The sequence below is a fragment of the Choristoneura fumiferana genome, chromosome Z, assembly GCF_025370935.1.
Source record: "Choristoneura fumiferana chromosome Z, NRCan_CFum_1, whole genome shotgun sequence".
NCBI classification, from domain to species: domain Eukaryota; kingdom Metazoa; phylum Arthropoda; class Insecta; order Lepidoptera; family Tortricidae; genus Choristoneura; species Choristoneura fumiferana.
Window position 1 is genome coordinate 1,121,781 of NC_133472.1, and position 22,870 is coordinate 1,144,650.

A 22,870-nucleotide genomic window follows, 5' to 3' on the forward strand; every position below is an offset into this window, starting at 1 on the left:
CGTTTTAAAAAGAGACAGTTACATAGACCTTTAAAAAAAAGCATAAAATGTAAACAAAAAAAATTTTTTTTTCTTCGCTTAGCATTGGCTGTAGAAGTTACATCTGTATTTACATAATAATAAATAACACTTGTCAAATACCGTATTACATGGTTAATCTGGTGCGGTCGCCGAACTTGTTTCAAACTAGTTCGACGAAAGCCCGTCGTCTTCACAATAGTCTGGTCTTACAGTCGTTCGCCAAATGCCGACCACCGTGTTATTGCATGCGGCGATAGCACGGCTAATGTCTACTCCTGTAATAATTACTCTGTGCTTCGGGGTTCTTAATTACAGCTCTACAGTTCAGCAGCTGGAGTAAATTTACTGTCATTAATAAAATTATCATTTCCATCGTCACAATACTTCCATTAGCAGCGCAAGTGGGGGGACACTATTGTACCATAGATTAATAGAATAAACCAGAAAAAGTATGCACGCATGTCATTGAAGCCAGTATCACCAGAGATGTCGTGAATGCCGATTTTATCACATAAGCGGATGAGGATCTTAAGTTCCTTTATAAAAGAAAATGGGAGTACAAATAACAAAAAGGTATTATTTTTTATTAAAAAAAAATTAAGTTCAAATGTCACTGTATCGTTAGTGATATTGTTACAAATACGGTATTTGACTACTTTGTATATGTTTTAAAAATGAAAACTACACAATGCCTGTTATCGAATAGAAAAACAATTTTTAAGCTACCTTTACAAATAACAAAGTTATAAAGGTTAGAAATTCAAGATTAGACAGAGAAAGACATACTGGCATGTGACGTCACACGCCAGTAGCGCCATACTTGCTGCATAGAGAAAAGCGTTTGAGAAAGAGAGGTATATAGATTATTCAAAAAATCACTATAAATCCAATTTGCAACCGATTTAAATTTTCTCTTCGCTAAACACTATCTGTATATTATCTATATTTTCATAATAATATTGAGATATGGCAAAATCAGGAGTTGTCAAATACCGTATTGCGGATGCGGATGCAGATGTCTGAATTGACGAGGAACTCCCATCCCTAGTTATTAAGTACTCTCGAAGAGAAAAAATCAAGTTTTGACAGCCAATCATACAAAATATAAATGCATCCCAAATCAGAACGCGTCATGAAATAAACATGTCTATATCATCAACGTTTCAGCCTTGTTTCACAGACAGACAGTTGTCAACGACCGAAAATGCGAATAGACCGAAGTTTCGGTCACAGTACGAGGTCGAACGCTTCTGGTTTATTATATACTCTATGGTTTTTACTAACCAAAAATATGCGAAGATATAGTAAGTGACTAGACGTGTCCACCTTCTTTTGATGCCGGCCCTACTAACTCAGTCAAAGTATTTTTAACGTCGCAATTAGTATAACATTCACAGGGACAGGTTTAAATAAAAACGGTATAAAAAATATAAACTAAAATGTAATAAAAAATGTATAATTTTTTACAACAAAACAAAAACAAAAACTAAACGTTTGCGTTGCCGCGGCCCTGAAATAAAAATAAAATAAAGAAATGAGTACATAAAACAACAACCTAGTGAAAAAAAAAAGAAAAGATATCAACAGAATAAGTTTAGGTGAAAAAAGAAATAAAAAAAAATCGGGTTTTGTTCCGCGTACCTTGATTCTAGTACAGGTCGATATAGAATTAATAATAAAATTAGTATTGACCGCTAGTCTAAGAAAATTAAAAAAAGCGGCCAAGAGCGTGTCCGACACGCCCAAAATAGAGTTCCGTAGCCATTACGACAAAAATAAGTAATATTTTTGTAAGGATTTCGTATTTTATACGGAATCTTCCAAGTTTAGGTATATTTTATACCTTAGGCTGCTATTTACTCATAAACTACTAATAATTCTCCAGCAAACTTAGCCGTTATAGTTTTCCTTGAAAGTTTGATATATTTACTACCATGATATAGTTACTTTTTGACGTACAATCTAACTTCGGTCCACCGACCGAAATTAACCAGCTGGTCGCCAGTAAATCATGCAAGTAAACACTGCACACTTAATCACATCGGTTATGGTATGTCACATAAAACTAGTCGCAGAACTTCGGTCGCGCAACTTCGGCGCTTACAAGAGGCGTTCAAGGAAACGTTAATCTGTATAATGTTGAAATTGACAAGATTTCATATTTCTAACACTATAATTTGATTCGTTCTCTGTATTCTGTTTGGAAAGAGAAAGACGCTGATATTTTTAAAATTTCGCTACGATTATTAATTAATTTGTTACAATTATTTTAAAATGTGCTTATTCTAAAAGGGCATAACTCCAAAACTACCACACAATAGATTCATTACTTTTGTCTAGTCTCTATTTAAAAAAAAGATCATGTAAATCTGACGTAGACGTTGTCAAAATTATGACAGCTCCTTTTTCTGGTGAGAAAGGCAAAGGAAACATATCTATTCTGTGGTAGTTTTGGCAAATTCGGTTTTTTTTTATTTCTGTATTTTTTTAAATATGGAGAAATAAATTATAATAAATATTTTCCCATGTCCAGGAGGCCAAACTTTCGATTCCTGTAGTAATTTACAGGTGTTAAAAAAATGAAAACTTGTCAATTATGTGGATATCCGGCACACCACTGGTCTTTATACAGCATGTTCTTAAAAAGAGTGTCAACATACCTGCTGGCCTTGGGCCATCGGGCCCCAGTCGCAGGCGCCCGGGGCTGCGCTAAACAGCGAATAAGTGCCGGGGTCCTCCGCCGGAGACTCTGCCTCCTGTCAACAAGCCATCATTTACAGCCTATATACGCTCCACTGGACATTACCTATTCAGTTTTTTTTTTAAAACGCTAGCTTAAAGTTGAAAAGTTTAGGCCTACTGTCCAAGTAGACCGCACGTCATACGCACTATGCACTACACGCGACACTATTCAATACAGTACAGTTTTATTAATTCGAGTGAACACTTGACAGATGGGCGTGCCTTCAGTCAATTTTCAACTTTGACGTCATACAAATAAAGCCATTTTTAGTATACCGCTACCCACGTTTACAGATTATGTAAAAACTATTTTATTTGTATGACGTCAAAGTTGAAAATTCACTGAAGGCACGCCCATCTGTCAAGTGTGAACTCTCAAGTAATCGTATTGTACCGGCGATAAAGATCGGTCTTCGGAAAAAGACAATTGGCTGTTCACGACGATTTATGAACACTGGCGACCGTCCATCGATCATCGTGTTTATTAAGTGACATGTATATCACCTTTATAGACTTAGACCTTGTCCAGAAGGGGCGAATGAGAGCTATCGTTTTTTGTCTCACTAGATGGCGCAATGTTGCGTGAGGTTTTTAAGTGTGGCTTTCAAAGTCTGTTATTACGGGCGTGAAAACAAAATTTCGATTAAAATCATGTTTAATACACCTAAAAACCGTACATAAAAATATCGAGCATGCCACAGTGTTGCATAGTCCCCGTTTTGTTCGGAAAAAAGGGAGGACAAAGGTTTCCGAAAGACAAAACTGTCTCAAAACACAAACATTCATTGCACCGGAACGCATATTTGCCATAATTAATTTCAGATGTTGCAAAATATTCTCAAAATTATTCTTATTATAAATAAACCCGCGTAGCTCACCCAAAAACTATGAGATTTGACATTTCGGAGACCTCACGCTACACTAGCGCCTCTAGCGGCGAATTCATACGCGATAGCCCTCATTCGTCGCGAATCGTGTCGCGCGAATTCATAAGCGCGTTGTCGAGGTACTAGACGTCAATACATCGCGTCCACAAGCATCGCGCGAATCCAAAATACGCGCGTAAATCGCGTGCACTACGCCAGACTCTCGAGATACTAGGGAAGCTTTGTTGCGTCCAGTTAACTCGCGAACTCTAGAGCGAGTGCACGCATCGAGTGCCCAAATGCACGCGCATTGCGCGCACCTTGTGGACGCAACGGTCGCGCGAGAGAATCGCGGCGAATTCGCCCTATCTGGACAAGCTCTTAATTAGTTTACGTCAAATTAATGACATGTAAACTTCGGTCATCTATAGAGAGCTGTTGCAACTACTAGAAAAAGGATAGTTCCCTCTTTTTCCTAAAGATGCAATCGTAAAATTTAAAGTTTTGGGGGGTTTCAACAACTCTTTATTATATATTTTCCGTACTCTATTGCACCTGTACAACAACTGACAAACGTCACATACGTAGTGTGACAACGCTCTACGAAGCCGAAATTAGCCGAGTCTCTTTCCAAAGACCGATGTGCCATCTTTATGGCCGTAAGTAAGTAAGTAGGTTTCATTCCTTTCTACACAGGATGCAAGCAAGCTGCACAAAAAGCGTCGAACGATGTGGTGCATTACGACGTGCGGCCTACGTGGACAGTAGGCCTTCGAAGACTAAGGCCCTGTTTCACTGTGCGATTAATTATGTGACAAATAAATGTGATGCCGTCTCTGTTTATAAATAAATAAATAATTCATCATACCAGCCTATATACGTACCACTGCTGGGCACAGGCCTCCTCTCAGAACAAGAGGGCTTGGGCCGTAGTTCCCACGCGGGCCCAGTGCGGATTGGGAACTTCGCACGCACCGTTGAATTGCTTTGCAGGTTTGTGCAGGTTTCCTCACGATGTTTTCTTTCACCGCAAAGCTCGTGGTAAATTTCAAATGTAATTCCGGACATGAATTTCGAAAAACTCAGAGGTGCGAGCCAGAGAGAGACCAGAGAGGCGATAGGTCAAACCACTAGGCCACCACGGCTTTTAATAAATAATAATAAATATAAATATCACGGGACAATTCACACCAATTGACCTAGTCCCAAAGTAAGCTTAGCAAAGCTTGTGTTATGGGTACTAAGCAACGGATAAATATAATTATATAGATAGATACATACTTAAATACATAGTAAACACCCAAGACCCGAGAACAAACATTCGTATTTTTCATACAAATATCTGCCCCGACACGGGAATCGAACCCGGGACCTCAAGCTTCGTAGCTCTAACCACTAGGCCATCTGGTCGTCTAAATTTTAGTTTATTCGGCCAAAACAAACTTAAAGTACAATTCAATAGAATCTGTCAATTTTCTACATATTTAAGACACCCTACCGTGGGCACACTTGATTATAATGTCCCTGTTGTTGCAATAATGATCTAAAAGGAATCAAAAAAGAATAATAGTCACATCACAAAGCCTTAGGCAGCCCGGTGTTTATATTAGTAGGCTGGAAGTGTCTACAGGATTGTCAGATTCTATTGAATTGGAGTTTAGACGGCATCGCACACATCTGCCACATGAACTTCATCAGTGAGTGGTGAAACATGCCCTAAATGCGACATGGGACGTCACTTACCTCGTGCTCATCGCTCTTCGGGCTCTGGTTCAGAGGGCTGGCATTCAGGGCTTCGTCCATGGCCCGTTCGAGGGCGCCCTCCTCCATACGCCGCGCGTGGAACGGCACAAAGTCCGGCGTCGGCTTCCTAATCGTCAGATCCAGTCCCACCTCCTGCGCGGGCTGTGCTGGGTACCGCGTCTCCCCCAAGTAATCCCTGCTCTGGTACTGGGGATAATCGTATACATTCGGATAGGGCAGAGCCGGCACGGGATAAGGGCTGAAGTTGGGCGGCGAGATGTGGCGGGGGGGCAACTGCCCAATAGGAGACTGCCGGACGAAACCAGACTCGGAACTAGGCATCGGCAGCTGGCCGTGCGACGTCATGTTCATGAGAACATTGCTCGACAGCTGAGAGTTGTAGATCTGCTGCATCGCCGCCATGGTCTGGGATGTGATCGCGTCCGCGCGGGTCGGGGGCGCGTTGTAAGGTGGCCGGTTCCACCACGACTGTGGGGAGTACGAGTCGGGCAAAGGCGGGGGAGGCATCGACAGCTGCGGCGGGACCTGAGGCCTCATCAACTGCGACTGCATTGGAAGCTGCTGGGGCAGCTGCATCGGCATGGTATTCAACCAGTTCGGTGGCGGCGTGCTGAACATGTTAGCGTTGAGCTGTTTGGTACGGAAGTCGTCGCGGAACTTGTTGTCCTGCTCCTGGTTCCAGCGCTGGTTCGCGAACCGCGGCGGCAGGTCGTCCATGAAGCTCTTCTTGTCGCCGCCGACGGGGTAGTTCGGGCGTTGGGGGTAGTCGTTGCGGCCGCTCTGGCGCTGGAGGGCAGCGGACCTCACGTCTATCTCCTTCGGGTTGACGACCGGCAGACGTATGCTCTGGTTTTGGCTGGTGGCCGTGGCCGGTGCTTCGTAATTCGGCTTGTATCTTATCCCGGCGTTATTTAATCCGTAGTTCCGGTGGTTCGGCCGGATCTCATACGGCTGATGCCACTTGGCCTGAGGCCCGTCGCGCTTGGCAGTGTGCGAGGGTGGTTGGATCACTTTGGGATCCCTCTGCGGCAGCTCTTCGGGTTTTTTGATGGTTACCTCGCTGGCATTGTTCACCAAGTGGGGGTAGCCGGATTTGTCTTTCAACGCTAGTATGCCCCCAGTTTTCCGGCCGACAGGGATGTCTGCGAGGGACTTTTGCTGCTTAACTTTGGGCCGATCGATGGTACTGTCGACCCTTTGGGTGGTATCGGCTTCACTAGTGTCCAGCGTCGGTGGAGGCGTTCGAAACTTGACCTAGAGGGGCATACGGGAACATAAGAATGCATGATAAGTAAAGAAACGAAATCGCAATTTTCGCAATAATATGTCATTGACATAAATTAGTACAGACAAGCTAAAAAGCAGCTTAGCCCTTAGTAGTTTGTCACATGAGACAGTTTAAAACGGGTCTTAATCTAAATAGCGACCGTACTTTAAAACTGATGTCCTTTAAGGACTTAAAGATCTTTTTTTTAAGGAAACAGGTATCCGAACCCTACCGTCGCTTTATGTTTTTGAAATAATCATGTATTAGGAAGAACGTATGTGACTTTCCCACTAACGTCGATAAGCCAAAGGCTACTAGAAATACAGGGAAGTAATTCCGATCAGCATTGGCGATCCCTTCAAATAGCGAACCTTTTGTGTTAAAAATAAAGTTGTGTTAAATACTTGTGATGTATAGATATCATTTAATAATATTGTAAATATGTTTAAAAAAAATATACCTCGTTGAGTTACATGCCGGATTCTTCTCAACAGAGGTTTTTCCGAACCGGTGGTAGATTTTTTTGACATTCATAAGTGCTTGTTATAGCCTAATTTGAATAAAGATATTTTAACTTTGACTTTGACGTGTAAGTAAATGGAATAAAAGAGTCAGAATATAATTAGAACTTTGCGACAGTTGTAACCGTGAGCATTAGCTGAGAGAGACTATCGTACTGTCTAGTGTGCTGCCGCCTAGCGAATTAAAAAACAAGTTGATTTGTCGCTGGTTTTTCTGTGGCGTACAGAGCACGTCACTTCGTTTGCATTGTGGCGTTCATGGCTTACCAATCCCTACAAGCTATATTTAATACAAAAAAACAGCAATAGATGGCACTACTATTAACATTTGTAAATTATAAAATGTGAATAAGCCGAATTAAGTAGAAATATTAAGATTAAAATAAAGACTAGCATATTTTATAAACACAACTTCACATCAACCTTAATTCAACTCCTTAATTTGAAGTGAAGAAACACCATAAAAATAATAAATTGAGAATACGAAAGTATAGGCTACATGTGGCTACATTTCAGCTATGAGGCTTTCGTAGTGTTTTGCAATTGTGACGCTAGATGGCGAATAACCGGAATGCGCTTGCTGGGCTTGCCCCGCGCTTGCTCACATTCGTCGAAACTATTTGAGAGAAACATGCCATTCTCTTCTAATGACGTAAATAAGACAGAGACATCATGCGTATCTCTAGTCGTCTAGGCTCAGTTGGTGAGCTTGTTGGTTGTTGTCGGTGTACCGTATCCTTAGTGTCTCACTAGATGGCAATACGTATCGTGTTATTTGTGTTCTCACTGGTGCCATCTATTGGAAAATCGAAGGAAAGAAAAATAGCCAGTTGAATAGCCAGTATTAGGGTGATACCATTTGCTTGTACTAGGTGGTGTCTCTGTTATATATGTACTCTGTGGTGGCGTTGAAGAGGTTAACAAAACACAGATATTGACAAAAGGAAAACTGATTTATGTCAGGTCTCTTTAAGTGCCAGACACGGCGGCTAAGTTCCTTACCCACCTGCTTGCAGCTCTCTTCTTGTTTCCGCAAGATGGCGGCCATCGCAATGTTGACGCGCGGCCGTCGGATCTCGCGCCTGTCGCCTCCTACCGCGCAGTCTTCTGATGCGTCGTAAAGCTAAAACAGGAACCGTAGTCGCTATCGGTTCTACTATTGTAGCCCGAAAAAATTCAATCCCACTTTCGCTATACTTCGTTTTTAGGGTTCCGGAGCCAAAATGGCAAAAACGGAACCCTTATAGTTTCGCCATGTCTGTCTGTCTGCATGTCTGTCCGTCCGCGGCTTTGCTCAGGGACTGTCAATGCTAGAAAGCTGTAATTTTGCACGAATATATATGTAAACTATGCCGGCGAAATGGTACAATAAAAATAAAATAAAAAAATTTTTAGAGTACCTCCCGTAGACGTAAAGTGGGGGTGACTTTTTTTTCTCATCCAAGCTTGTAGTGTGGGGTAAAGTTGGATAGGTCTTTTAAAACCATCAGGTGATTGCTAAAACGATTTTTTCGATTCAGTGATTTCGAATCGATAAGTCGGAAATCAAAAATGACACAGTGTATATTTTTAGGGCTCCGGCCTATAGCTATAGGTACCTGATCATCGGTGGTCGCCAACGCACGCTCCTCGCGCGCCCTCTCCAAGGAGCCCTGCGGCTTCAGTATGCCAACGCGTTTCTCGCGAACTGCAACAAAATAAGTTTTATGTAAAGACCATACCGTCGATGGTACTGCAATCCGGCTTAAAACTATATGTCTTTGTGTTTATATATTACATAAGTAGTGCCACGAGAGCTTACATTGATTATGCGTAAGAGAATTCTGCGTAAACTGTTATGCGAAAACAGTTTCGGCATAAATACTATTATGCGTAAACAGATTATGAAAAAAAATATATAACTAATTATTACATAAAAAATATTAAATTTATTTCGCGCGTTTATTTTTTTCGCTTTTATTACCAGTAAATTAATTTATCAGTTGCTTATTTTCAGCAGCATTAGGCAACCCACACCTGAGATGTCGACGTCTGCAGAATCTAGAAGAATCCGGCAAGAAACTCAACAAGGTATATTTTTTTTTAAACAGATTTACAATATTATTAAATGATATGTATACATCACAAGTATTTAACACAACTTTATTTTTAACACAGTAGGTTCGCTATTTGAAGGGATCGCTAATGCGGATCGGAATTATTTCCAAATATTCCTGTCCATGATATAATCATTAACTCTATGATACGCCTTTGATATTAATGTCTTCTTGACAATAGATCTGAATTTTGTATCCGTTTCATTAATAATATTTTCTGGAGTTTTATTATAAAAACGTATGCAACTTCCCAGAAACGACTTTTTGGTTTTAGCCAGTCTGTAAGATGGAACTTTAAGCTTCCCTGTGTTTCTAGTAGCCTTTGGCTTATCGACGTTAGTGGGAAAATCACATATGTTCTTCCTAACATACATGATTATTTCAAAAACATAAAGCGACGGCACCTGTTTCCTTAAAACAAGATCTTGAAGATTCACGCGTCTTCAAAGTATAAATTGCCCGGTGACCCGCGGCCCGAGCCTCCAAGCCTCCACAATATCACGATCGTCTATTGTCACACCAATTTTCACCGCAACGAGCTTTACGATGTGCAGTGTTTTCATTTGCACACTCCTGAATTCCTGATATCTCGATATCATGCAGAAGTGAGCCTTGTTCCTTATAATTCAATACTGCCTTGAGTTTTTCGACTGTAGATTGCAAGTCGCGTACCTGGTCTTCCCTGTCAATGTTACTGTCGAACCAAATCTCTATATTATCTAATCGCTTCTCGATGGACTCGAAACGAACTGACATTGATGTCACGTCATTCAGATTGCGGTTATGTTTAGCCATCAGGTCACACAGCTGTTTTTCGGGGTTATCGACTCGCACGCTTATTTCGTCTACTGCTTTGTCGGAAGCCGTCATGACTGTCTTTAAACAGTTCCAATCCTTACAGAACTCTGCTATTTCTGACCGATCACTTTCCATTTGGTCCCTAAATGTATTAAATTTGGAGATCCACTGTTCTAGCCGCGAAGCAATTACAGTCACCGGCGAAACGCTACCGTCATTGGGACTGGGCGGGTTCACCTCCCCCTTGTCGACGTGAGTTGATGGACCCTTCATCCACGCTTATACAAGGCGTGTTACTGTTGTCTTTGCGTGCTTCTTTAAGTTTGCAACATGGACAAATCCATGGTTTTATTTTAATTGTCCTGTTCAATGCATTTGGCGCAAGTGACCATTAAATTCGAAGCACCCGAGGCCAAAAACTTTCCGCAACCATCACATTGTTTACTCATTTTGCACTTTGAGACGAGTCACCGATTATGAATTGACAAGCACAACTTAACATGTTCAATAGGAAGGAATGTTCCGCAGAGCACAATTTTCCGACCGTTAGGGCAGTTACAGACTAGCGTTTTTTTCTGCGCGTATACGCTCGTTTTTGGTATAGGCGCTTACACGCGCTCTAGATAAAAAAAATATCATGGGACACTTGACACCAATTGACCAAGTCCCAAACTAAGCAAAGGTTGTACTATGGATACCCAAGTGTGCACATTTTAGTTTATACACTAAACATCACAGTCTTACCCAAAAGACAGCGGTCTACTGAGAAGACCATAGTCTACTCAGAAGACTGCGGCGTACCCAAGTGTGCACATTTTAGTTTATACACAAAACATCACAGTCTAACCCAAAAGACAGCGGTCTACTGAGAAGACCATAGTCTACTCAGAAGACTGCGGCGTACCCAAGTGTGCACATTTTAGTTTATACACAAAACATCACAGTCTAACCCAAAAGACAGCGGTCTACTGAGAAGACCGTGGTCTATTCAAAAGACTGACCTTTCTCTCTGAAGTCCGCTTCGGAGATGACTATGGGCGGCGGTAGCGGCGCATCGTCTTCGCTGTCCTGCTCGCTGTCGCGTCCGTGGGGCGTCGCTGAAGCTTGGAGTTCTGCCAAGGCCAAAGAGAGCTCATGGCCGCCGACGCAGAGGGCGGCGAAGGTTACCACTCCGTCTTCTGTACTGTTGGAGGGAGGGGTTTCTTTAATCGAGCTCTCAGACAACTCGCATCTCTCTCGCTCTAACCTAACCTAACGGTATATTAGAGCGAGCTGTTACTATCTCACTCTTACTGATATTATAAATACAAAAGTAGATTTGACGCTTTGTACCACACGCTTTGTGTTCGCATAATTCCAGATTTTCAGATTCGGAATATACCAGATTCGCAGAATGCCAGATTTGTAAGATGCCCGATTTCAGATTCGCAGAGCGCCCGATTCGCAGAATGCCACATTCGCACAATCATCAACCCGACCTATAAACGTCCCACTGCTGGGCACAGGCCTCCTCTCGGAATGAGAGGGCTAGGGCCGTAGTTCCCACGCGGGACCAGTGCGGATTGGGAACTTCACTTGGTATTTTGAGACCAAAAAGTTTGGAGATCTGGGAATATTGATAAAGATGTAAAATGCAATTTAGTAGTTATAAGCCCAAAGCTAGGAAAGAGCCATCATAGGAAACAAAATAGCAGACATTATAGAAAAGAGACGTTTGTTGGAAGAAGGCCATTTTGAAAAGCAGACATTTAAGGAAACAGACAGAACGAGCCTGTGCCGAAAATGGTAAATAATGCTGACAAGAAATGAATCTGGCATTCTGCGAATCTGGTACTATGCGAATCTGGCATTCTGCGAATCTGAAATCTGGCATCGTGCTAATCTGGCATTCTGCGAATCTGGTATACTGCGAATCTGAAAATCTGCCATTATGCGAATCTGGCGTTTCGCGAATCTGGCATTATGCGGACCTGGCGTTTTTGTGGCTGGTACAAAGCGTCAAAATAGCAAAAGTTTGTGTGTGTGTTGGTCCTTCACGCTAAAACATTTACTAACCATGGTAGAATCTTTGTACTACCAACGTAATTTTGATATCTCATACATCTGCCAAAGAAATCATAGCGAAATTGGATAAGAAAAAACTGAATAGTGACGCACTGTGGAACCTTTTTGTAGGAAAAGTCATAATGATATCGCATTGCTAAGTGGATTTTATTATGACACTTACTGTGAGAAAGTTCTACGATGGGTTAGGAACGAAATGGTTCCGTGATATAGTTTCCTCGGCTGTACATCGCACGCTTGTGGTTGCACTTGTGTAGAGTATAAGGCTTCGATTCCACCAGAGATGTGCAAGGATGTTTTGGGCAAGGGCTTGTAAAGCTATGTTTTCACCAATAATGTACGAGGATGTGCTGCTAGGAATGTGTTCTTTATCTAGCCTCGTTCCGCTCTGCTGTGTCCACAATATATTGTGCTGTGCGAGGTGGTGTAAATTAAGCGTTTCTATTGGTTAGTGAAAAACACATCTCTCGCCACACATCCTCGTACATTATTGGTGAAAACGTAGCTTTACAAGCCCATTACTTTGTGCACTATCTCCTGAGGACATTAGTAGCATTAATACAATATTTAAGAAACCCTGTCACTGTTGTCTTTTGGACAACGGGACAGAGTACCAAACAAGAAAAAGCTATGTGTACGATCGACATCGTACAGAATATTGCTAACTTTGCAGCCTACTTTTACGCATCGGACACGATTCGAATGAGTTGACAATTAACACTGTCCGCGATCGGTCACAGCCAAGCATTTTACTTTAACTTGTTACCTTTTACAATAAACTTTAATAACTTTTACGTGAAACCGTGATTTTTGTGTTCAACTCAACTTACAACTACAAAACATAACTTTTCCTCAATCTTCGGCCTTACACTATGATTGGTTTTTTTTGGAGTCTTTTTGTATTTTTTATTTCAACTCCAAATTTGTTACTTTTACGGGTATCCCGTGAAACCATATCGAAAATACAAAGTGAGCCATGGACGCACAGAAAAACCAGAAAGAGACCAGCGCTGGGAATCGAACCCAGGTCCTCAGCAATCCGTGCTGCGTGCTTTAACCCCTACACCACCGCTGGACAGGAATCTAGACACGAATTTTGAATTATGATTGGTTTTTTTGGAATCATAATTTGATTGCTTAGTAGCGACATCTCTTGTCTGGGTGAGCGGTTGGTTCCGAAAGAGTGTGACGTCTCTCGATGAGAGCGGAACATAGATGTCGCTAGTGCTGCTGCATAAGTAGCGTAGTAGAAATAAGCAACCTGAGATATGTATGCATAGGAAAAATTCGTGTCTAGATTCCTGTCTAGCGGTGGTGTAGTGGTTAAAGCACGCAGCACGGATTGCTGAGGACCTGGGTTCGATTCCCAGCGCTGGTCTCTTTCTGGTTTTTCTGTGCATCCATGGCTCAGTTTGTATTTTCGATAAGAAAAAGCTAGTTAGGGTTCCGTATCCACAGGGTGCCAAAGGAACCCTATTACTGAGACGCCGCTGTCTGTCTGTATGTCACATGGTTGGTTATATCTCCTGAGCTGTAATAATTAGACACATGAAATTTTCACAGATTATGTATTGCTGTGGCTGCTATAACAACGATTACTAACAACAGAATAAAATTAATATTTAAGGGGGGCTCCCATACAACAAACGTGATTGTTTTGCCGATTTTTTGCTTGATATTAATAACGGCAACAGGTAGACGCTTGAAATATTCACAGAATCTATAGTTGTATATTCAATATAAAATGAATAATTCATTAAAATAAAATAAACATTTACGGGGACCTCCCATACAACAAACGTGTTTTTTTTTGCCGTTTTTTGCTACTGTCTAATATTGTGTATAGATAACCGCACGGAACCCTTCGTGAGCGAGTAACTTGGCAAGTTTTTTTGCAAATTTGGCCGTTACAAACTACGGACTACCGGCACGGAGACTTTTACCCGACTGTCCAAAGGTTATTGTACCCGTGCGGAGCCGGGGCGGGGAGCTAGTATTTATTTATTTGGGAAACAAACAGCATATATGACACAGTTGAATATAAATTAATTTAGATGATACATTAACATAGTATTGTGATATAAGGGGGCGGCAGACGTGAACTTGCCTTCGAAATCCAAAAGCTTAATGGTTACTTGACCTGAAATGTATATTTCAGAACTAAATTATTGTTATTATTATTTTAAAATTTATAACGGTGGAAGCATTCTACACCTTCACTGATAGTAGATATAGTTAAGATATAGTTAGTGTTTAGTATTGTAACTAAGGGACCCCATACATCCCTGTATTTCCTGTATTATTATTTTTTGTATTTTTTTTCTTTAATTGTATAATATAGTTTTTAAGTATTTTATTTGTAATTATATTTTGATGAAAAAATGACTTTCTGTCAAGTTTCTTGCGTCGCATTCTTCTTGGCAATGATGGTTTTTCCGAAAGCGCTGGTAGTTTAAAAAATGACGTGTAAAAGTGCCCATTGCGGCCTATTTACTGAATAAATCATTTGAATTTTGAATTTGAATTTTTAAGGGGCGGTTGCTCACGTGTAACCAAACTGCTGGGGCCTCAGATCGGCGAGCTGTTTGCCGAGCGCGACGAGCCGGCGCGCGCGCACGCCGGCCGCCAGCTCCGGCTCGTCGCCGAGCGACGCCGGCGACACCACCGACGGGGGGCTGCAACAAACAACACTTTAAATATTTGAGAACATTCCTTTGTTTAATATGCTTATATGTATATTATCCCCATATTCATAAACGACAATCAAAGCTATTTTAGTAAAAAATGCCGCTAAAATTCGTTTGTCCTTATCTGTCACTTCGACATTTGTATTTGTTAGAAAGGGACAAAGCATTTGTTAGTTAACATAGGCTTGTTAAGTTTTATGAATAAGGGGGTATATGTATTATGGTCATATAATATATTATTATGGTCATATAATAAAATAATAAATAAATATATAGTAGTTTATTTATTTATATTGTAGTTTATGTATTATATTGTTTAAAGCACTGTATAGTAGCTTCCATTATTTTAACTCTTAAATTCACCCTTTGTCGGACCCTAACGTATTGCTCCTCTCCTCTCATCCACTCAAAGGTTGACTGGTAGAGATCCCTTAAAGGGATAAGTCCGCCTTTGTACAAGTATCTTAAAGTTTGTCAGTTGTATTTTGTTAATTTTCTTTTGTACAATAAAGAATTTACATACATACATACTTTACACAAGTTGCTAACAAATAGGGCATAGTCAAAGCTCTGCGCAGGGGGCGACACTAGCGCAAAAGCAAGCGAGCAAGATGGTGGTAGCAATCCGGGCGGACCTTGCACAAGGTCCTACCACCTGCAAACCTAGATACCAATTTCATGATTCTAAATCCACTGGTTATTATTTCGAAATTTTATCCCTATCCCGTGGGAATATCGGGATAAAAAGTATTCTATGATTTAATCCAGGTTATAAACTAACTTTTTGCCAAATTTCATCCAAATCCGTCCAACCGTTTCAGCGTGAAGAAGTAACAAACATACTCACTCACAAACTTTCACATTTATAATATTAGTAGGAAGTAGGATTAGAGTTGTGGAGTGTAGGATTAGACCCGTGTGGTGTCGGGTTAGAATTATACCTCTCCATTTCTCCCGTGGATGTCGTAAGAGGCGACTGAGGATAGTGTTTAGTATTACTAAAACCTTTGTCATTTGAACCTAGTTTCTGAACGATCCTCTTACCCTTTTGTTCGTTCATGTTGTTGTCTATGACAATGGCGGCACAGCGGTATATGTGCGCTTAGCTCATGTGTTCTTTTCGTTTATTTTAATAAAACTACAGTGACTAAATACTCATGGATTTTCAATATAATTACATAGTGAACATAAACATAATCTGCATCAGATAGGTTAAGGTATACCGTAGGCGACAGGCTAGCAACCTGTCACTATTGTGCCGTTTTTGTCAAACTTAAAACCTAAAATTGCTAAAAGTGGCTCCGAAGCGGTAACGTTTCGTGTGCTCTGCCTACCCCATTTGGGAACACAGGCGAGATGTTTGTGTGTGTGTGTGAGGATTAGAGTTCATGAATTCGATACTTTTGATCACCTTGGCCGCTCGCTAATCCTGCCGTGAAGCAGCAGTGCTTGCACTGTTGTGTTTCGGCGTGGAGAGTAAGACAGCCGGTGAAATTACTGGCACCTGAGGTATTCCATCTTAGGCCTCTAGGTTGGCAACCGCATCTGCAATACCCCTGGCGTTGCAGATGTTTATGGACGGTGGTGATCTCTTACCATCAGGAGACCCACTTGCTCGTTTGCCATCCAGTCGAATAAAAAAAAAACCTTGGCCGCTCCGATATATCTGATGCCGACAGTACCTACCAACGCTTTTAGACCTAGCCCAATACTCACGCTACTTCCTCGTCGCCCTCGTTCTCTTCGTCCACATCGGGCACGCGGCGCCCGTACGTGTCCCAAGTGGCATGGTTGAGGAACTTAAGGTCCTTGAACGACTCCTCCAGGGGTTGGAAGCCGTGGAGCTCCTCGTCCTCTGGCAGCGGCACCGTGTCATCTGCAAGCAGACGAGTGGATTTAGTGCGGGATACGGACGCTGGTTGAGGCCGTGGTGGCCTAGCGGTTTGACCAATCGCCTCTCAAGCAGAGGGTCGTGGGTTCAAACCCCGGCTCGCACCTCTGAGTTTTTCCAAATTCATGTGCGGAATTGCGTTTGAAATTCACCACGAGCTTTGCGGTGTAGGAAAACATCGTGAGGAAACCTGCGCTAACCTGCGAAGCAATTAAAATATACAATATTATTGTTTTTTTCTTTTTTATTTTACTTTTTCTTTTTTTAATGTATTTCAGTTATGCTTTTTATGTAATGTGCGGGGTCCGAAAAGAATATTTCTTTCTTTCAATTTAATGGTGCGTGTGAAGTTCCCAGTCCGCACAGGCCCGCGTGGGAACAATGGCCCGAGCCCTCTTGTTCTCAGAGGAGGCCTGTGCCCAGCAGTGGGACGTATATAGGCTGGGATGGATGGACGGAGGCTGGAATGGCTTTCATACCCAAAGACCTGTATTTTCACCAATACCGTCTATCTACCATCTTTTAGCATGATAGTTAGGTGTTATTGATTCTTAACCGTCGATTTGAGTATATTTCAAAAAGTTGTCCAGTCATGAAATTGACAAGAAATCAGTTTTGTCAAGAAATTAATAACCCTAAGGACGAGATCATAAAACATAAACTACATAAAACATCCAAAATTTCTCGACGTCAGGAAAACGTCACGAAATCTTGTGAGGAAAAAATCGTAATGTATGTATGTAGTTATGATGTAGTTATCAAAACTTTCTATTAATAATAATAAATATCACGGGACAATTCACACCAATTGACCTAGTCCCAAAGTAAGCTTAGCAAAGCTTGTGTTATGGGTACTAAGCAACGGATAAATATAATTATATAGATACATACTTAAATTCATAGTGAACACCCAAGACCCGAGAACAAACATTCGTATTTTTCATACAAATATCTGCCCCGACACGGGAATCGAACCCGGACCTCAAGCTTCGTAGTCAGGTTCTCTAACACTAGGCCATCTGGTCGTCAAGGATCCAGGGTAGTCATTGGAACCAACAACAAAGATTAACTAACTGTTTATCACTTTTACCACCAGGTTTTGTATATATTTTAAAACAATATTACTTATTTTTATGGTGAAATAGCGTGAGGAAATATATATATATTTTAATAAGGGGGCAACTGAAAATTTAAATAAATAAATAAATATCACGGGACAATTCACACCAATTGACCTAGTCCAAAGTAAGCTTAGCAAAGCTTGTGTTATGGGTACTAAGCAACATAATATAATTATATAGATATATACCAGTTGTTAGACTAAAACAACTCTGTCTAACAACTGGTAGCATGGTGTACGGTTGTGTCACTCTGAAGATGAGCTCTGGTTGAGTTCGAAACGCGTCAGTGTAGTGTGGTGGTGGTGATAGATGGGTTTGTGTGATTTGTGTGTGTTCTTACAGTGTGGAGGTGGAGGAACTGCATGAACACGCATATTTCGCATAAGCTTAGCTATCGTAAGGTCGCGGGTGAGCAAGGAAACTCTTTTAGTTCAACGCTATTCTTCCTTCCACACGTCCGGTGGTAGTATGCTCACATTTGTCATCGCTGTCTCCTTTCAACTTGTTGAGTGTGTGAGCGAGAGCGTGCCAGAGCTGCGGCCGCCCGACGAACGGCGCCGAGCGGAGCAGCTGCGGGTATAGGACCAACCATTGCAGGAACACTTTCACTGCGAAAAATAAATTACTGTTAAAAGAAACGGCTAAGTGCGAGTCGGACTCGCGCACGAAGGGTTCCGTACCATCTATACAACATTCGACATTAGCAAAAAAAAAAAACGGCAAAAAGTCATTTTTTTTTGTATGGGAGCCCCCCCTTAAATATTTATTTTATTTTAATTTAAAGTCATTATACAACAAAAGATTCTGTGAATATTGTCTACCTGCTGCCTTTATATATATATAAAAAAAAACCGGCAAATTAATCACGTTTTTTGGTCTTCATTGTGTTAAGAACAACTGTCCAAAATTTCAACTCTAAGCCCAGAGGTAGAAATTTCAAAATTGTATCCCTATCCCGTAGGAATATCGGGATAAAAAGTAGCCTATGTGTTATTCTAGAAGTCCAGCTACCTGTATACCAAATTTAATGACTCTACGCACAGCGGTTGTTGTTTAGAAATTGTATCCCTATCCCGTGGGAATATCGGGATAAAAAGTAGCCTATGTGTTATTCAGACGTCCAGCTACCTACATACCAAATTTCATGACTCTAGCCCAGCGGTTGTTGTTTAGAGATTGTATCCATCCCCGTGGGAATATCGGGATAAAAAGTAGCCTATGTGTTATTCCAGACGTCCAGCTACCTACATACCAAATTTCATGACTCTAAGCCCAACGGTTGTTTTTTCGAGATTTTATCTCTATCCCATGGGAATATCGGGATAAAAAGTAGCCTATATGTTAATCCAGGGTATATACTTCCTGTATGCCAAATATCATGCAAATCCGTTCAGTAGTATTTGCGTGAAAGAGTAACATACATCCAAACAAACATCCATCCATACAAACTTTCGCGTTTATAATATAAGTAAGATCAGTAGGATGCAGCTAAGGCACAGATATAGATTACACTAGATTACGCAAATGTATCTATTTGGCGTGTCGGAACCCCGACCAAATGTCGGGGTTGGCCCCATACAAAGACTGACCGCTAACTGACTAATCATGACTAGTGACTGACTCGAGCCCCACGGATTTTGCGCGGACATCGGAGAATTCACATCGCTAATTCGCTCTTGAGACGTCACAGTAGATAAAAAAAAGTGACACGGTTGGTTTTCAACTTTTCATACAGATTGAGGTGTTTGCGTTATCTAGTGTAATCTATATCTGTGAGCTAAGGCACAGAGTACATATATAACAGAGACACCACCTAGTACAAGCAAATGGTATCACCCTAATACTGGCTATTCAACTGGCTATTTTTCTTTCCTTCGATTTTCCAATAGATGGCACCAGTGAGAACACAAATAACACGATACGTATTGCCATCTAGTGAGACACTAAGGATACGGTACACTGACAACAACCAACAAGCTCACCAACTGAGCCTAGACGACCGCATGTTCTCTGTCTTATTTACGTCATTAGAAGAGAATGGCATGTTTCTCTCAATAGTTTCGACGAATGTGAGCAAGCGCGGGGCAAGCCCAGCAAGCGCATTCCGGTTATTCGCCATCTAGCGTCACAATTGCAAAACACTACGAAAGCCTCATAGCTGAAATGTAGCCACATGTAGCCTATACTTTCGTATTCTCAATTTATTATTTTTATGGTGTTTCTTATCTTCAAATTAAGGAGTTGAATTAAGGTTGATGTGAAGTTGTGTTTATAAAATATGCTAGTCTTTATTTTAATCTTAATATTTCTACTTAATTCGGCTTATTCACATTTTATAATTTACAAATGTTAATAGTAGTGCCATCTATTGCTGTTTTTTTTGTATTAAATATAGCTTGTAGGGATTGGTAGGCCATGTCTAAGGGTTAAGGGTACTCACGTGCGGGCAGCGCGCGCGCCGGCGGCGTCTCCGCCGCGTGCGCCGGCAGCAGCAGCGCCAGCAGCGCGCCGGCCGCCAGCGTCTGGCTGAGCGCCGCCGCCGTCGCCTCCGCGCCGCTGAGCGAGCCCTCGCTCGCCGTCTGCTCCTCCGTCGAAGAGTGCACCAGCCAGATAATCACGCACACCATCTGGACAATTGGGATGTCCCAATTTTTGACAACGTATAATAAATCGAGAAACAATTTGGAGAAATAGGCTTTGTGAAGCGTTTGCAGAAATCAGATTCCAAAAATGTGATAAACTGAATTAAATAAACAAAATTTAAGTAATGACCCTCATTTGACCCCTGCAGTGTCTCGTCACAAAGGCAGTTATAAAGCAGGTCTACACTCGTAAGCAAATTGTCAATTTGAAATGTTCCTGTCCTGCTTATAATAGCAAAGAGTGACAAAGATAGAACTTTAATCACATGATGCGCACCCGGCCTTAAACAGTTGTCATTTATCGTAAAGTTCGAAATGTATACGAGTATTTCCAATGTATTTTTACAAATTAAATTATTAAAATAACTACGTTACAAGTAAATACAAAGGAATTTAAGTATCAGATTATAATAAAAAATATCTATTTACAATCACACCATTAAATAAACAGGAATAATCGAAGCTAAAAGAAGAGAGATAAATAAAACTATTTGTCATGGTTCATTTAGGACCCTAAACCGTGCTTGAATTATTGTCACATTGTAATGCCACAGATTATGTTATGTACGACCTGAATTTTTCCAGGCAATGGAACGTGGCTGTCTCACTGTGACGTCATCCAGCGTATTTCGTAAAAAAAATATAAAAAATTAAATACTCATCAAAATTCAAAATTAATGAAAATGGTATCTTAAAATATCCTATTTCCGAAAATAAAATAAAAACTATAGGTTATTTTTTTTGGTGCATCCCAATTAGTACATTACTGTAGAGGCCGGGAAGTAAGGGGTTGCCGGCCAAGCAGGTATAGACGGCCGAGGCGTTGAGACAAAAGACGGTCGCATTCTAACTACTATGGTACTTAAGCAGCAGCACTAGCGACATCTACACAAATTTGGAGTTGAAATAAAAAATACAAAAAGACCTCAAAAAAACAATCATAATTTGATTGCTTAGTAGCGAAATCTCTTGTCTGAGTGAGCGGTTGGTTCCGAAAGAATGTGACGTCTCTTGGTGAAAGATAGATGTCGCTAGTGCTGCTGCTTAAGTAGCATAGTAGAAATAAGCAACCTGAGACATGTATGCAAAGGAAATCGTGTCTAGATTCCTGTCCAGCAGTGGTGTAGGGGTGCTATAGCACACAGCACGGATTGTTGAGGATCTGGGTTCGATTCCCAGCGCTGGTCTCTTTTTCTGGTTTTTCTGTGCATCCATGTCTAACTTTGTATTTTCGATATGGTTTCACGGGATACCCGTAAAAGTAACAAATTTGGAGTTGAAATAAAAAATACAAAAAGACTCCAAAAAACCAAACATAATTTGAAAGTTTTTATGTGTCGAAACCAACTTTACCTTTATAAGCGTCATAGATTCAAAGCAGTCCGTAGCGACGAGCGAAGTCAGCGAAGAATTAAGTGAATGCACCAACGTGCTAGCGAACTCCAAACTACAAAACAAAACAAAAAACAATTTTTCATCCCTTCCATACCGCAGAATCAAAAAGTTGATAAAGTCAGCCAAAAGCTACAGCAGGTATAATTAATACTAACTTAAGTATTAATAAAATGACTACCCCGTTGATTATCAGCATAAACCACTCTATATGGCTCAGTTTCAGTACTCGATACGATAAGGCGTACGCGTGGGGTACGGGGGATCTTCATATAACGCATGCCATAGGGCCTGCGTTCGGGTTTAGTAGTCACAATTCCGCCTGCGGGAGGTTATGACCAAGTTATCCACCAATGAAACTGAGCATTATTATTTGTTTGTTAATGGCGTCAACTACTTAACTGATTAACAGCATCGACCAACCAACCAACCTTAGTTAATAGTGTCAACTTCCCTACTGGTTAATGACTTGAACCACCCTATTAGTTAGTGGTGTCAACTTCCCCATTGGTTAATGACATCAACCAACCTATTAGTTAGTGGTGTCAACTTCCCTATTGGTTAATGACATCAACCACCCTTAGTTAAAAATGTCAACTTCCCTATTGGTTAATGACTTCAACCACCCCATTAGTTAGTGGTGTCAACTTCCCATTGGTTAATGACTTCAACCACCCTATTAGTTAGTGGTGTCAACTTCCCCATTGGTTAATGACATCAACCACCCTATTAGTTAATGGTGCCAACTTTCCCATTGATTGATGAATTCAACCACCCTATTAGTTAGTGGTGTCAACTTCCCCATTGGTTAATGACATCGACCACCCTTAGTTAAAAATGTCAACTTCCCTATTGGTTAATGACTTCAACCACCCCATTAGATAGTGGTGTCAACTTCCCCATTGGTTAATGACATCAACCACCCTAATAAGCAATAATGTCAACTCTACCTCACTGCTTAATTGCGCCAACGACCCAATTGATTACTGGTGTCGACT

At 41.2% G+C, this 22,870-nt stretch overlaps 1 protein-coding gene across 1 annotated transcript in view; it reads right to left on the reverse strand.

Moving 5' to 3' along the window:
• Positions 1 to 1,444: 1,444 nt before the first annotated feature.
• LOC141434202 (uncharacterized) overlaps positions 1,445 to 22,870 on the reverse strand; it is a 30,435-nt gene continuing 9,009 nt past the window's right edge. Inside the window, 11 exon segments of the mRNA XM_074096599.1 lie at positions 1,445 to 1,531; positions 2,682 to 2,777; positions 5,373 to 6,647; positions 8,188 to 8,304; positions 8,780 to 8,868; positions 11,077 to 11,258; positions 14,686 to 14,814; positions 16,543 to 16,702; positions 18,315 to 18,446; positions 20,279 to 20,465; positions 21,834 to 21,927. Of these exon segments, the coding sequence (XP_073952700.1) occupies positions 1,508 to 1,531; positions 2,682 to 2,777; positions 5,373 to 6,647; positions 8,188 to 8,304; positions 8,780 to 8,868; positions 11,077 to 11,258; positions 14,686 to 14,814; positions 16,543 to 16,702; positions 18,315 to 18,446; positions 20,279 to 20,465; positions 21,834 to 21,927 (2,485 nt within the window). The 3' untranslated portion in view covers positions 1,445 to 1,507.